General features: G+C 44.7%; 2 protein-coding genes across 2 annotated transcripts; both read right to left on the bottom strand.

Moving 5' to 3' along the window:
* Positions 1–1,661: 1,661 nt before the first annotated feature.
* lg03h2orf49 (linkage group 03 C2orf49 homolog) lies at positions 1,662–6,275 on the bottom strand. Its single transcript, XM_024410164.2, has 4 exons — positions 6,098–6,275; positions 5,234–5,397; positions 3,688–3,994; positions 1,662–3,081 (listed from the first exon to the last, which is right to left on the bottom strand). Exons 1-4 carry the CDS (start codon positions 6,224–6,226, stop codon positions 3,034–3,036), a joined length of 648 nt encoding a protein of 215 aa, XP_024265932.2. The 5' UTR covers positions 6,227–6,275; the 3' UTR covers positions 1,662–3,033.
* gpr45 (G protein-coupled receptor 45) lies at positions 6,098–14,005 on the bottom strand. Its single transcript, XM_024410152.2, has 2 exons — positions 13,281–14,005; positions 6,098–9,416 (listed from the first exon to the last, which is right to left on the bottom strand). The coding sequence occupies exon 2, from the start codon at positions 9,287–9,289 to the stop codon at positions 8,099–8,101; it is 1,191 nt and encodes a 396-aa protein (XP_024265920.1). The 5' UTR covers positions 9,290–9,416; positions 13,281–14,005; the 3' UTR covers positions 6,098–8,098.
* Between the last annotated feature and the right edge of the window lie 2,769 nt (positions 14,006–16,774).

The following is a 16,774-nucleotide window of genomic DNA, read 5'->3' as shown; positions in this document are numbered from 1 at the left end:
CTGATGTCTTGAGATATATATATATATATATATATATATCAATATATCCACATAATTTCCCTACCTCATGATGCCATCTATTTTGGGAAGGACACCAGTCCCTCCCTCCTGCAGCAAAGCTGCCACCACCGTGCTTCACGGTTGGGATGGTGTTCTTCGGTTTGCAAGCCTCCCCCTTTTCCTCGAAACATAACAATGGTCATTATGCCCAAATAGTTCTATTTTTGTTTAATCAGACCAGAGGACATTTCTCCAAAAATGACGATCTTTGTCCCCATGTGCAGTTGCAAACCGTAGTCTGGCATTTTTATGGCAGTTTTGGAACAGTGGCTTCTTCCTTGCTGAGCAGCCTTTCAGGTTATGTCAATATAGGACTCGTTTTAATGTGGATATACTTTTGTACCTGTTTCCTCCAGCATCTTCACAAAGTCCTTTGCTGTTGTTCTTGGATTGATTTGCACTTTTCACACCAAAGTACGTTCATCTCTAGGAAACAGAACGCGTCTCCTTCCTGAGCGGTATGACTGTTTCGTGGTCCCATGGTGTTTATACTTGCGTACTGTTGTTTGTATAGATGAAAGTGGTACCTTCAGGCATTTGGAAATGTCTCCCAAGGATGAACCAGACTTGTGGAGGTCTACAATTATTTTCTGAGGTCTTGGCTGATTTATGATTTTTCAAAGAGGCTCTGAGTTTGAAGGTAGGCCTTGAAATACATCCACAGGTACACCTCCAATTGACTCAAATGTCAATTAGCCTATCAGAAGCTTCTAAAGCTATGACAACACAGTCAACTTTGTGTATGTAAACTTCTGACCCACTGGAATTGTAATACAGTGAATTATAAGTGAAATAATCTGTCAACAACTGTTGGAAGAGTGTATTGTGTCATGCACAAAGTAGACGTCCTAACAGACTTGCCAAACCTATAGTTTGTTAACAAGACATTTGTGGAGTAGTTGAAAAGTCTAAGTCTATGCAAACTTCCGACTTCAACTGTGTGTATATATATATATAACATATGAACACAAGATACTGGTCGCGTTCCCCTTCTCAGACGTCGCATGCATCAACCAATGATTGGGTGCCACATCATCGACTGGGCAGTCCGGCATCAGGTTGCCTTAACATCATGTGGTTTGCTAATATGTAAAATACCTATCCGGGCGTTGCAAGATCTTGCATGCATCAGCAACACCTGGGCAGAGGAACACACTCGTTATTAGGCTACTAACCCCATATACACTATATGAGTTCAAAAATATACATTACAATGTTTTTTGGAGTGCAACAGCAAATTTTGCTTTCTGCATGCCCTGGCTTGATACATCACAGTTTGAGGTTTTACGCATGAATGTCTGTCATAACTATAAAGATTCATATATTCAGAGTTTATGTATTGAAAGGACTATTTCCCCTGAACTACACAATTATTGCAGTCATTGTGTAATTTGGGTGCCAAATACATTTAAGATTGTAAAGGCTATCTACTGGTGTGTATGAGGGAGCATAAGTCCCAAAGTTGCAAAAATGTGAACTAACTCACAGATTTACCGGGCATTTACACTGGTGCAAAGTTTGTAATGTTATTCAGATGGGAATAAAACAAAAGCTACAACTAAAAGAAAAGAAAACATTAACCAAAGTGTAAATAATGACAGTTTGGTTTTTAAGCTCTGTTTATTTATCACCCCCAACACGTATACATTTGACTGACACTGGTGCAAATGCTTGGTAACGATGAGCCATGCCTATTAAGGTGAGAGCCAACAGACATGTCTCTTATCAGTCACAAGGGCTCTGACAGGAAGTCAGTGTCTGAAGTCCAAATAAAGACGTATAAAAATGCACCAACTGCTGTACACCTTGTATGACTAAGGAAGTGACATGAAGTTAAGTGTTTCCCCTAGGATTTTCTTTAGCTGCGGTGGCAGTTAGAGGATGGGGTCCAACAAGGGGCAGTTGATGGGCACTTCCCTCTATACATCTACATTATAGGAACGTAGAGGCGGCTAAATACATTTGGGGAAAATCTTCTACAATGCCTTTGAGTTGGTACAAGTTGCCCCTAACTGCTGGTCCTGGGTCAGGTATACTTTGATGCCTTAATGGTAAAGAGTAGGATTCAAGGTTGGCTAATCTGATCCTAGACCAGGAGCAAAGTCTTTCTCAGGCGCTTGTAAATCATGCAGGACTGAGTCTCTGGCACCATCTGGTGGTTCACTTCCATTTAATTCAAATGCACCCCCACTCAAGGCAAGGCACACTAGCTAAACATCCCATTACAAATACAAGTGTCACAGTACCAATGGAATCCTTCAATTGAAAAACAGCAACAAAGAAGTTCCTGCAAACAACAAAACACTGCCCCCCCGCCCGACATCATTGCACAAGCTATATGTACTGCAATGAGTTTTACAATTACGATGCACCTCACCTCGGCAACAATAACGGTGGTGGGGCGGCCAGTGGCAATGTTCCTCCTACTGAGAATCAGTAGGAAGAATCAGTATCAAAACCCAGAGAAATCCCTTACCCATCATGCCCCACTGTGGATATGGTACAGCCACACAGACGTATGAAGATGCATAACAACTTAACTTTGGGTCTACAATGCTTTCCTATAAAGTTAAACACCATCAACCTCCTCAACTCAAGTTCTAACAGCACTGAAAGGCTGAACTCTAACTGTTCTAAGAGGATTTCAGGTAGGTCACATTATAATTCTGTAATGCATAGAGCAGAATTTAGGGTTAAACTGCTTATTCCACAAAATACTTATGAACGTAGAAATATTGTGGTGCCATGTCTGCATTAAGAGTCAGTAAAGTCCCAGGAGCAGAGTACTCACTGTAAGGACACTTGAGGGTCAGGTAAAGGGTCAGAGAGTAGTTCTGGGGTCAGTTAGGTAAATGAGGACGGATGTCACCACCCGTTCTGTGATTGTCCCGACTCTGGCAGAGAATGCCCCAGTGCGAGGTGGCTCATCACTGCTCTACAGTGGAGTGGTGGGTCTCTGGGTACGGTCCAGGGTCAAGGCCATGTCACTTTCTGGATCTTTTTCTTTTCTTTGAGTTCACCCTGAGGAGACAGAGACGATCACTGACAACATTCACAGATCTGCTTCGCTAATAACATCAACATTCCCAAACCTCTCCAAGTCAGTCAAATAGCCCATGAAAGCAGTCACCAACCCTGGTTCTGGAGAGCTTCTGAATGTGAAAACATCTGGTCCAGTGCAACTATAAAAAACCTGTTTCATCTAAATCAGATTTATTGGATTATAATATATTATTTATAAACCGGGTGGTTTGAACACTAAATGCTGATTGGATAAAAGCAGTGGTAAAACAGATTGTATACCACAGGTATACAAAAATGCATTTGTACTGTTCTAATTACATTGGTAATCAGTTTATAATAGCAATAAGGCACCTCGGGGGTTTGTGGTATTTGGCCAATATCCAGACACTCCACATTGCATCGTGCCTAAGAACAGCCCTTAGCCAAGGTATATTGGCCATATACCACACCTCCTCGGGCCTTATTGCTTAAGTATACCATTAGCTGAATTCATTGTTTTGGTTGGAACTAAATCCTGCAGCTATCCAGGACCACGGTTGGTGACCAGAAAATCATCTTTAGAAAAATATTTTGCATAGACCAGTAGATACTGAGGTTCCATACCGAGCTGTCTGCATCCCGTTTGAGATTAACTGACTTGGGGGAGGAGGGGGGGCTCCCCAGACCCTTATTCCCAGTGGGACTTCTATGGGGGCCTCCTGGGCTGTGGGAGGACGAGGGGGTAGGGGTGGTGCTGGACAGCTTGCGTATGGGGCTGAAGAGGTTCATGGAGGGAGGGTGCTTGAATCTGTCGGTCACGCCAGCCCCCGAGGTCTGACCCTCTGGCTTTTTCAGTCTGACGGGGCCACTTTTAGAGGAGCTGCCATCGAACACGATCAGAGGCCTCTTCCTGTTGTGGTCGTCACTGAAGCTGTAAGACAAAACAGGACATTGACTGAGGCTACAGTAGGATTAAGGCAATTCCACAGGGACTCAGATTTTTCAACTTCAAAATGTATGCCCATCAAAAAAAAAACATTGAAAGTTAAACAAATCATACAACTGTGTGCACAAGACTACTTTAAACAATGTACACAGTAAAAAACTAAAAAACTATCACCACCATTAGATTTACTGTTAAACTTTATCTGCACAGTTCCACCTGTAAATGGGGTTTTGCGAAGAGTTGTATGGTTTATTATCCTTGGAAATCAATTTTTTTTTGTTTGGTATCTGTGGCCATCAAACTGCAGAGAGACATTCTTTAATATCAGGCTGATTTCCTCAACTACTAAGAGTTGGTCCAGTAGCTACCATGTTGTAGCAGCGTGAAGCACACCCATGTTGTAGCAGCGTGAAGGACACCCATGTTGTAGCAGCGTGAAGCACACCCATGTTGTAGCAGCGTGAAGCACACCCATGTTGTAGCAGCGTGAAGCACACCCATGTTGTAGCAGCGTGAAGGACACCCATGTTGTAGCAGCGTGAAGCACACCCATGTTGTAGCAGCGTGAAGCACACCCATGTTGTAGCAGCGTGAAGCACACCCATGTTGTAGCAGCGTGAAGCACACCCATGTTGTAGCAGCGTGAAGCACACCCATGTTGTAGCAGCGTGAAGCACACCCATGTTGTAGCAGCGTGAAGCACACCCATGTTGTAGCAGCGTGAAGCACACCCATGTTGTAGCAGCGTGAAGCACACCCATGTTGTAGCAGCGTGAAGCACACCCATGTTGTAGCAGCGTGAAGCACACCCATGTTGTAGCAGCGTGAAGCACACCCATGTTGTAGCAGCGTGAAGCACACCCATGTTGTAGCAGCGTGAAGCACACCCATGTTGTAGCAGCGTGAAGCACACCCATGTTGTAGCAGCGTGAAGCACACCCATGTTGTAGCAGCGTGAAGCACACCCATGCACAAATACTCAGAGCAAAGTCTTGCATCACACGCATTTCAATATGTATGGTTTTCAAATCTCTTTGTTCGAATGCTGAGTTTACCTTTAAGTAACGTCTGACTCAGTGGTATTTTTGTATTGTCAATGTAACAGAGTTAAAGGAGTATTGTTTTCTTTTTTTATCAACCAAATCTCTTTGTTATGTAAATGTTTTAGATCGGTCCAGACACCTTGGTGATTTCACGTTTTAGAGAAACATATCCTCTCCCCACCTACGAGACTGTCCGCTGGCTGTGCTCTGTCGCGCTCGAGTCTGCTCCATCCGCTTTCCCCAGCGGTTATTTGGCAGCGCTCTCTGCGGGAGTGGGATGACGTGCCGGAGGTAGAGAGCCGTGAGCTGGTCGCGGCTCCCATCGTCTCCACTGGTTATCTTTTTCTGTCCAGGACAGGGGCCAAAACAAGTGTTAGCTAGAGCCTCATTAAAACCACCAGTTGACACTCATGAACTAGACAAACGTTTTGCTACAGTGTGCTCTGGAGCAATAAGGCACCTCAGGGGTTTGTGGCATATGGTCAATATACCACAGCTAAGGGCTGTTCTTATGCACAACGCAGAGTGCCTGGATAAAGCCCTTAGCCGTGGTATATTGGCCATACACCACAAACCCTTATTACTATTATAAACTGGTTACCAACATAATTAGAGCAGTAAAAATAAATGTTGTGTCATACCTATGGTATACGTCTGATATACCACAGCTGCCAGCAGTCAGGGCTCGAAACACCCAGTTAATAATAATAATAAATACACCCCAGGTACTCCCTTATTTCACCTGACGCATGCGCAAAAAAACACAAAAAAACACGCCTGACTCTGAACAAACCACGATTCACACATTTTTACAAGCTGGTTTAATAATATTTTCCTGACGATATTTTCAACATGCTGGGTTTGCATGGCCTCTTTAGTGTTCGGACGCTGGTATAAATAACTAGCTAAATCAGCGGACCATTTTGGCTAGAATACAAGCTGGCTGACGTTAACTACCGGTGGCTAGCTAGCTAGCTGGGACCTAGCTGACTAGCGCAAAATCAACCCTCTCCTTGTTGAAATTCAACCCTGATTCGTCTCTTACCTCATTCAGAACCAACTGGATAAACTCCTGAGACAGGAGCTCGGGGTGTAGTAAGAGATCTGCGTTAGAAGCGCCTCTATCCTGAGATGTGTCTTTCCCTTCACGTCCCATGTTGGTGGAGCGCGCCATCTTTGCCCTCTCGCCCCAGCATCCTCTACGACTGGTTGTGACGTATTTCATCTGTCCCATCAATCATACATCATCAAAGTAGGGCTCAAATGGGCTACGTCTCAATCAATTATAATGGCTTCCTCTCCTTATGCCTATGTATCATTCACTTTAAGTAAGCAAGTGATGCACTTAATGTAGATACTTTATTTTCATGTTGCATAAAAAGGATCTGTAGGGATGTTTTCTCTTGTCAGTTCTTGCAGCTCAGTGTGCTGAGAAGATGAAGCAACCTTTGCCTGTCCCTTAGATCTAAAGCCTGTTTTGTGATATATGTGGGTCTTGCCTAAGGTTATTATGAGATAGGGTAAGGCAAACTTATGCTAGATCTGTGTCTAAAGGTCACTTCTACCTGGGCATTGATGTGTACATAGTACACATCTTTCTTTGTTCATTCAAGCAGTAGAATTGAGATAATCACACCGTACGCAAAGTGTATGAGTTGACATGGTGTGCCCTAGATTTGAACTTCTCTCAGTAAACTGTTTAACCACGGTACATATGGAGATGCATTACCTACAACACAGACTGTGTGTTCTGCAGTGGAAGATATGGGTCTTCCACACATAAATGCACTCCGCATCCGACAACCAATAGAGGTCTTTAGTATCCCAGCAACACAACCATTGTATTGACATTGTAGAGGCAGGGGATGGCTGTACGTGGTTTGTGTTCGACAACATGTTCCACCTTTGTCAACCAGCATGGCCCAACATATATTTTAGTTCCAGTATTAGGTTTAAGGTACAATGCCAGCCTATTACAGTGCATGTAGACAACTTACAACGGTTATAACTGTGTTTAACATCATTTGTTATCTTTAATTTCTACTCAGTCTATAGGCTACATATGCATAGTTGATGACGTCAACACACCTGTTAATTGGATAGTTAGTTCATTCAGTTAATCAATTATTCATTCACAGAAACACTTTTATACTGATCAACATTTCTTTACAATTTTATCCAACGTTTTCATTTACATACAGTATAATTAGACATATACAACAACCATCTGGGTAAACGATCACCAACAGTACTCAGCCAATTATACAAACACCATGGAAACGGTTAATTAGAAAACACTGTTCCCAGTTGTACATCATTTCTCTTCAGGTCTTTTTTTTAGGAGAAGGGAAATAAAGACAGTCACACAAAGACTTTTGAGTGGCTCTGTTCATGGCTGTCCAGTGTCCACAGCACTTTAGACAAAACACAAGAATGTACTGTCCTCACCACTATTGCGCCAATGCAAATAATTTGTTAAAAGACAGCAATGTTTCAGCAGCAAGCCGTCTATACTGCTGACATGTTGATGTCTTAACAAATCGTATAGAGTATAGCATGTCCTTTACACCAGTGGAGCACCCTGTAGCTTCAAGACCAGAGATGGTGACCACTGCTTTCCACGGTTACCATGGCGTGTCCTCAAGAGTGACCGTTAGTTCCACACAGCTGACTGGGTCTCACTGCACACGTAGATGTTACTGTCACACAGCCGACTGGGTCTCACTGCACACGTAGATGTTACTGTCACACAGCCGACTGGGTCTCACTGCACACGTAGATGTTACTGTCACACAGCCGACTGGGTCTCACTGCACACGTAGATGTTACTGTCACACAGCCGACTGGGTCTCACTGCACACGTAGATGTTACTGTCACACAGCCGACTGGGTCTCACTGCACACGTAGATGTTACTGTCACACAGCCGACTGGGTCTCACTGCACACGTAGATGTTACTGTCACACAGCCGACTGGGTCTCACTGCACACGTAGATGTTACTGTCACACAGCCGACTGGGTCTCACTGCACACGTAGATGTTACTGTCACACAGCTGACTGGGTCTCACTGCACACGTAGATGTTACTGGGCCTCACCCTCCTGTGGCTCCGGCCCGGCACCCTGGGACACAGCCTGCAGCTCTTGGGCATGAACTCCAGACACGCCTCCCGGAACTTCCTGATCCTCCAGCAGTAGATGACTGGGTTAAACACGGTCTTCAGATAGCTGAGCCACAGAGCCCCCACACTGACCGGATAGAAGGCAGGGCTGAAGTAGAACCTCCGGCTGAACACGGCCAGCAAACTGACCACTGTGTGGGGCAGCCAGCACACAGAGAAGCCGATGAAGAGGATGAGGATGGTGGTGAAGGCCCGTGTCTTGAAGCTCATGTCCACATTGACCTGCGGGGGACGTTGCAGGCCAGTCAGGCCCAGCTTGCTGACCTGGTTGAGGACCGGGAGGCTGGCCTGGTCGGAGGTGTGGTTGTGGATGCGCAGGGCGTTGCGTCGGACAGTGTTAAGGATGCACAGGTAGGAGTAGAGCATGATGCCGAACGGCACAAAGAATACAGCCACTGCCAGCAGCACCGTGTAGCAGCGGTCGGCCAGCGACTCACTGTAGCCCAGCACGCACTGTGGTGCCCAGGCCCCCCCAATGCCAGTCACACCCGCCGCGCCCGCCCGCCAGCCGATCACGGACGGGAGGGCCACGCAGAGGGACAGCGCCCAGGAAGCGCCGATGAGCAGCTTGGCACGGTGTGGCGTCAGCTTGTCCTGCCGCTGAACGATAATGAGGAAACGGTCTACGCTGATGATGAGGAGGATGGACACGCCCTCCAGGACAAAGAGCCAATAGAGCATGACGGAAGCACGGCAGAACCCGCCCCCGAAGCGCCAGTCGGCGGTAGCCACGGTGACGGCAGTGAAGGGCATGCAGAGCAGCGAGAGCATGATGTCAGAGAATGCCAGCGTAGCGAGGAGCAGGTTGATGGCAGAACGCATGGCGGGCTTCTGGTAGACGATCAGACACACGATGGCATTGCCCAGGAAACCGATGGCGATCATGAAGATCATGATAGCGGCCAGCGTCACACGCAGGGTGACAGGCATCAGGGGACTAGTAGTCCCAACCCCTGGCGGCGGAGGCGGCGGTGGTGAAATCACCACCCCTTCCTCTTCTTCCAGCTCCATCAGGGGGGCACACCTAGCCAGCAGGCTGCCGTTGCAAAACGCCATAGCGATGGTTATCAGGCTAACAGTCAGTTCCACCCTGGATACACATCATTTTTCTTTAGTCTAAAGTTGTGTTGTCAAAGCTTCCTTCGTCAGTCACACGTCCTGGTCTCCTCATTCATGGCCAGGTCTGAAACAGAAGCAACATTTGACATGTCAAATACATGCTGGAACAAAACCTGCATCCTAGAAACAGCAGTTTGTCACAGACACTGGGGCCTATGCTCTGGAGGGAAGCTAGTGTTTGGCTGGGAGCGAGGCTCATCAGCTTGTCACAGACACTGGGGTCTATGCTCTGGAGGGAAGCTAGTGTTTGGCTGGGAGCGAGGCTCATCAGCTTGTCACAGACACTGGGGCCTATGCTCTGGAGGGAAGCTAGTGTTTGGCTGGGAGCGAGGCTCATCAGCTTGTCACAGACACTGGGGTCTATGCTCTGGAGGGAAGCTAGTGTTTGGCTGGGAGCGAGGCTCATCAGCTTGTCACAGACACTGGGGTCTATGCTCTGGAGGGAAGCTAGTGTTTGGCTGGGAGCGAGGCTCATCAGCTTGTCACAGACACTGGGGTCTATGCTCTGGAGGGAAGCTAGTGTTTGGCTGGGAGCGAGGCTCATCAGCTTGTCACAGACACTGGGGCCTATGCTCTGGAGGGAAGCTAGTGTTTGGCTGGGAGCGAGGCTCATCAGCTTGTCACAGACACTGGGGCTTATGCTCTGGAGGGAAGCTAGTGTTTGGCTGGGAGCGAGGATCATCAGCTTGTCACAGACACTGGGGCCTATGCTCTGGAGGGAAGCTAGTGTTTGGCTGGTAGCGAGGATCATCAGCTTGTCACAGACACTGGGGCCTATGCTCTGGAGGGAAGCTAGTGTTTGGCTGGGAGCGAGGCTCATCAGCTTGTCACAGACACTGGGGCCTATGCTCTGGAGGGAAGCTAGTGTTTGGCTGGGAGCGAGGATCATCAGCTTGTCACAGACACTGGGGCCTATGCTCTGGTTATTATCTGTTCAAAGTGTGAATTAGAATCAGAGGAGAGATGGATCACATTTAGTGGAGGAGTGGAGGGGGAATGACTTGCCTGTGCCTCTGACGCTTATAGACTGTTATATAACCCAGAGAGGTTGGGCGGCGCACTTCCACACCCAGGCAGTCACCCGTTTTATGAACGAGGGGGGCAGGACCGAGTTTGGGAAGCGCTGCATCACATACACACAGACCTTGTTGGCGAGGCAAAATATCATCTGCTGGGGCAGCTCCACTACAGAATGTAATCCAGATGAAAGTGAATAGCTCACTCACAGGACACAGCTGTTGCCATGGTTGCAACCCCTTCTCTCGCTCCGGGGGTGGGGTGGAGGGATGGGGAATACTGTGGCTTTAAGCACCATCATGATGCACCTAGTGGTTCCTTTAACCCTGTAAACGAGCCCTTCTCAACACAGTGCTTCCTCCAGCTACACAGCTGTGAAAGGCAGGTGACGACCTGGAAGAGGACCACTGTCTCAACATTATGGATCTCATCAACCAATCAATATGGAGGTTGTGTGTGTGGGTGCTTTTGTGCTTTAAGCTTTTGAAAATGGATATTTCTGCCTCAAGCTTTACAAAGGAAAATTCTAGATGAATGATCCCTGTTGTGGATTCATATACAAGACCTTGCGTCAAAAGTGTTACTGATCGTTGCTGAGGCAACCAGGTCATCACATCCATGGTAACAAGGCAACCCCCCCCTTCACCCCCATCCCCATCTCTCTGCTCCCTGCAAATGTCTGTGACATTACATTGTCTGTCTGTGAGTGGGGCTGTTTCGACCCACATATCAAACCGGCACTAACTAGTCCATTTCCTCCAGTGTTGGAGTAAAATGACTCTGGTATAAATACATGAGATAGGAACGAGAAGAGCCTGTTCTGAAGAAACATAGCTATGCTGCTACCAGGCTGCCTCCCCCATTTCCCCATCCCTCCATCTCTCATTGGATGAAATTCACCCACTTCTGTGCACGCATAGTCCCGATGGAGAGAATAAACGAGGCAATGTTACAGACAGATGAAAGAGAGAGGGAAAGACGGAGCGAGAGAGAGCGAGAGAGGGAGGGGGTGAGAGAGAGACAGCAGTGCATTCTCACAGTTGATTACGCTCCTCAAAAGCCCTTTATCTGTTCAGAGATGGAAAGGTGGTACTTTAGATTTGTATATTTATTTATTTTTATTTAACCTTTATTTATACAGGGAATCCAAATTGATACCAGGGTCTCTTTTTCAATAGTGCCCTGTGTTACAACAATCAAATCAACTTAAATGGATAAGTTGCATACAGAGCAGAAATTCTATATAGAGTCAAATGAATTAGATTTGACATGTTCACTCCACAATGAACAGGTCCTGTATTAAAGTCTTAAAGTGACATAAACCAGGACGTCAGGCTCTAATGAATCCCACTGGGCACACACTGGTTGAATCAACGTTGTTTCCACATCATTTCAATGACATTACGTTGAACCAATGTGGAATAGATATTGAATTGATGTGCCCAGTGAGGGATACTTCCTTCCTTTGAGTAATCACTGATATAAAGTGCATGGATAGGTGTAAAGTTTCAAATGGAAACTTTGCTTTTATCAATCCACTTGTGTTAGATCAGTGATTACTTCAAGGCTGGGAGGAAGGAATGATGGATGGATTTAAAGGACAGTTGAACTCTTGATTTGTGCAGTTCATTTGTACAAGTGTACTCAACACAGGGCCTGGATTGGCACAGAGTAGGCTTATGACCAGGAGGATGTCACACAGAGATGACAAGGCCACTGGCTGACTCTCTGGCTGATTGACTGACTGGCTGATTGACTGACTGGCTGACTGGCTGGCTGACTAACTGTCTGGCAAACAGACACGCTGGCTGGCTGGCTGACTATCTGTCTGACTGGCTTTCTGACTGGCTGGCTGACTGGCTGGCTGGCTGGCTGACAGACAGACACGCTGGCTGGCTGACTGTCTTGCCAGGTCACAGTTGTAAATGAGAACTTGTCCTCAACTGGCCTACCCGGTCCAATAAAGGTGAAATAAAAAATAAAATAAAAATATGATACAGATCAGGATTTTGCTCTATATGCTGCTAGCCTGCACTCCTTCCAGGACCCCAGGAAGAAAAGCTATGGCTTTATGCAACAGCTAATGGGGATCCAAATCAACTACATCAACAGTCTGAATCTGAGCATCTCAGTACTAGCTACACAATCAATGTGTAGTAAATCTATAGCTGTGTTTTTAGACATCCACTGATTGGTGGAGGATACTCACATTGATTCACTCTATCCAATGAGATAACAGAATACTGTTTGGTGTACTTAGACCACTTCAATGCACGCTAGCCAATGAGATTGCAGATTACAATTCAGGCAATAGAGAGAGAATAGCCCTCTTCTTCATCAGGTCAATATATGGTTGTTGGGATACACAGACCTGCAATGATTTGAGAGTAGCAGTGTATGTGCTTATGGAGAATTAGTATGTGTTTGAGTCACCAGAAATCTCATTATTGATACATGGAACCGTTTGTTGCATCCTTTGTGCTGTGAAAACGTCTCACTGATAGGGTCAACAGAGAACATCAATGTCCATTAGAAGACAGTATATCCAGTCAGACATTGTCTGTTCACCTCCCCATAACCATATTAATTAATTCCGGCCTGGTCAAATGCATTCTGATCGACATTTCATATTTAAACACCACCCTATCATATGCCCACCGATTTTTTTTTATCCCTCATTAATTCTGAATACCCTTATAGCTGATTAAGGATTGTGTTTTGTCAATTGTCTAATTCGACTGAATTGTATGACACAACAGTCTCGTTACGTTACACATTTAGCAAAAATATAGTCTACACAATGATCAAATTGTTCTCCATTCTCGTCAAGTAGAGTAGCACAATGCGCATTGTTTCGAGCGCCATAATTATAATCGAGAAATGGTGCAAAATGACGGATCAAACAGCCTACCTTTGATCACTGCGACTCACAATGCCGTTGATGTTGAGTCTCAGGTTTCTTGTCCTGTTATCATTACAAGACGTATAGGAAGACGCACTGTCCACGGCAAACACACATTCCATCGCCTCCTTCCATCCAGGATCCACCCAAACCAAACCACTTTGCTTTTCTCAATCGGGAATCAAGACATGTGCTGTGCAGTCGCCTGCTGACGCGCAAGGCGCGGACCGGTCCGCTGGTTTAAAAGTGTTGATTTGTCGATTAGAATTCTTAATTTAGTTAGCAAGCACACCTTATATTGAAAAAACTTATCGAAGACGAAATCGATACATGCCTACAATAAAGCAAGTAATTCCAAAGGATATAGCCTGATATAGCCTAACCCTCATTTGCTAACCATCTGAAACGGAATAAAGTGAGAATGAAACTGATCTCCCCACAATGTTCTATCTCTACCTAGGCAAAAGTCAAAATATATAGGCCTCAGTCTGTATGGATAAGCAACTCAATTGGGCCTAAACACATCTTAACGATCACCTCTACAATATATTCAATGCATTCAGTAGCACTATAGCCTAGCCTACATGACGTCAATAATAGCCCGTTCTTTAGACATGCTTACCTACTTAGGCTACCATATGTAGAACATGTTCATGTGTATTTCAACTGTATGTATGGAGATTAGTACCCTGCCTGTGTCACATACACACATTATGTTCTTCTACCTTCATGTGGACCAAAATCCTATTTTCCCTCACCTTAACCCTAACCTAAACCTAACAACTAACCTCTTACCCTAAACCCTAATTCTAACCCTAACCTAAACCTAAACCTAACAACTAACCTCTTACCCTAACCCTAATTCTAACCTTAATTGTAACCCCAAACCTAACCACTAACCTCTAACCCTAATTCTAACCCTAACCTAAACCCTAAACCTAACAACTAACCTCTTACCCTAACCCTAATTCTAACCCTAACCTTAATTGTAACCCCAAACCTAACCACTAACCTCTAACCCTAATTCTAACCCTAACCTTAACCCTAAACCTAACCATTAACCTCTTACCCTAACCCTAATTCTAACCCTAACCTTAATTGTAACCCCAAACCTAACCACTAACCTCTAACCCTAATTCTAACCCTAATCTTAACCCGTGAACCTAACTCCTAACTCTAAACCTAACTACTAACCTCTTACCCTAACCCTAATTCTAACCCTAACCTTAACCCGTGAACCTAACTCCTAACTCTAAACCTAACTACTAACCTCTTACCCTAACCCTAATTCTAACCCTAACCTTAACCCGTGAACCTAACTCCTAACTCTAAACCTAACTACTAACCTCTTACCCTAACCCTAATTCTAACCCTAACCTTAACCCGTGAACCTAACTCCTAAAAAAACTATATTGCAAAGAGCAAAGCGAACGAAAACATGATCTATCATAGTAGCTCAAAATTGATCAGAAATTATTACTCTGATCAGAATGCATTTGACCAGGCCTGAATGAATAAATATGGTTATGGGAGGTGAACAGACAATGTCTGACTGGATATACTGTCTTCTAATGGACAAACCTAACCACTAACCTCTTACCCTAACCCTAACCTTAACCCTTGAACCTAACTCCTAACCCTAAACCTAACTAACTAACCTCTTACCCTAACCCTAATTCTAACCCTAACCTTAACCCGTGAACCTAACTCCTAACCCTAAACCTAACTAACTAACCTCTTACCCTAACCCTAATTCTAACCCTAACCTTAACCCGTGAACCTAACTCCTAACCCTAAACCTAACTAACTAACCTCTTACCCTAACCCTAATTCTAACCCTAACCTTAACCCGTGAACCTAACTCCTAACCCTAAACCTAACTAACTAACCTCTTACCCTAACCCTAATTCTAACCCTAACCTTAATTGTAACCCTAAACTTAAAATAGCCTTTGTCCTAATGGGAAAAATCCCCACGAGGGAGAATTTTGGGGATTTTAAGTCCCCACAAGGATAGAAGAACCAACACACACACACACACACACACACACACACACACACACACACACACACACACACACACACACACACACACACACACACACACACACGAGAGACATTCATACTGTGGGATACTCAGACAGACAGAGAAGAGAACTGTAACAATAATAATGTAATTGACATGTAGCAAGACTGTATTACTTCCAGTAGATGGCAGCATTGTCATAGTGTTTACTATATTTGCAGATTCACTCAGGAGCCTCTCACAGTCCAAATGTGCACATGTGAGAGGAAGAACATGTGCAAATACACACACACACACACACACACACACACACACACACACACACACACACACACACACACACACACACACACACACACACACACACACACACACACACACACACACAATCCAAATGTTCATTTGCAACAGCTCCTCAGACAGTAATGTTGTATTGTAGATATGTCATGGCAGAGTAGTCGTGTAACAAGGTGTTGCATGATGCACTGTTTTATTTGTGTGATGTAACTGCCTTCATCTTGTTTGGTCCCCAGGAAGAGTAGCTGCTGCCTTGGCAACAGCTAATGGAGATCCTTAATAAATGCAAATACAGTAGGCATCCCATTATGTGTTTTGTATAAAGGTTGTTATATCACCATCTCCCTGTTCATGGAGAAATCTACAGTATGTCGTCTTGAGATGTAGTTGAGAGATGTAGATACTTTGATGACATACCACTGATCTATGGTATTTCTGAATGACAATCTAGTGTTACTCTGTTTACATGCTCCTGACCTGACACAGTGATGTCAGCTAGTTGACCATGTCTCTCTCTCTCTCTCTCTCTCTCTCTCTCTCTCTCTCTCTCTCTCTCTCTCTCTCAATTCAATTACAGTTTCTCTCAATTGCTAAAACACAATTTCTGAAACCTTGCTCCATTTCCTGAAAACATTCAACACAAAACCTCATCTTCAAGCACTATTTACATAACCTCTGACTCTTGCAAAATGAAACATTCGCCTCAAAACAGTTTTACCTGTGTTCAAAATCAAACACGGCTCTCAAATCATAAACAAAGTGATCAAAATGATATACACTCTCAAGCAGTCAGTAAACAATACACCGAAAAATAGAAAACACATTGTTCAAAACCTACAATCCTCAGGGAGAAGTACATTTTTAATCTAAAAAAATATTCATATTTTTCCATCATTGTCTTTTGATGAGCGAAAACATGTTCTATCATAGTAGCTCAAAATTGATCAGAAATTACTACTCTGCTTTGCTCTTTGCAATTTAGTTTTTTGTTCTTCCTCCTCCTTGTACCTCTACTTTTACAGTACTGTACCCTGCATTTCACAAACTTGTCCTTTGTCTCTGTGATACTGTAATTCTTGTTCTTTGTTGATATGAACCTGCAACCAGTCAAAATCTATTGAGCAGTCAGTACTGTTAATAAATGGAAAGCACAATGTTCAGGGCCATACAATTTGTCCATT

The sequence above is a fragment of the Oncorhynchus tshawytscha genome, linkage group LG03 (genome assembly GCF_018296145.1).
Source record: "Oncorhynchus tshawytscha isolate Ot180627B linkage group LG03, Otsh_v2.0, whole genome shotgun sequence".
NCBI lineage: Eukaryota > Metazoa > Chordata > Actinopteri > Salmoniformes > Salmonidae > Oncorhynchus > Oncorhynchus tshawytscha.
Note: the sequence above shows the minus strand (reverse complement) of the source record. Positions and strands in the feature narration are given on the sequence as shown.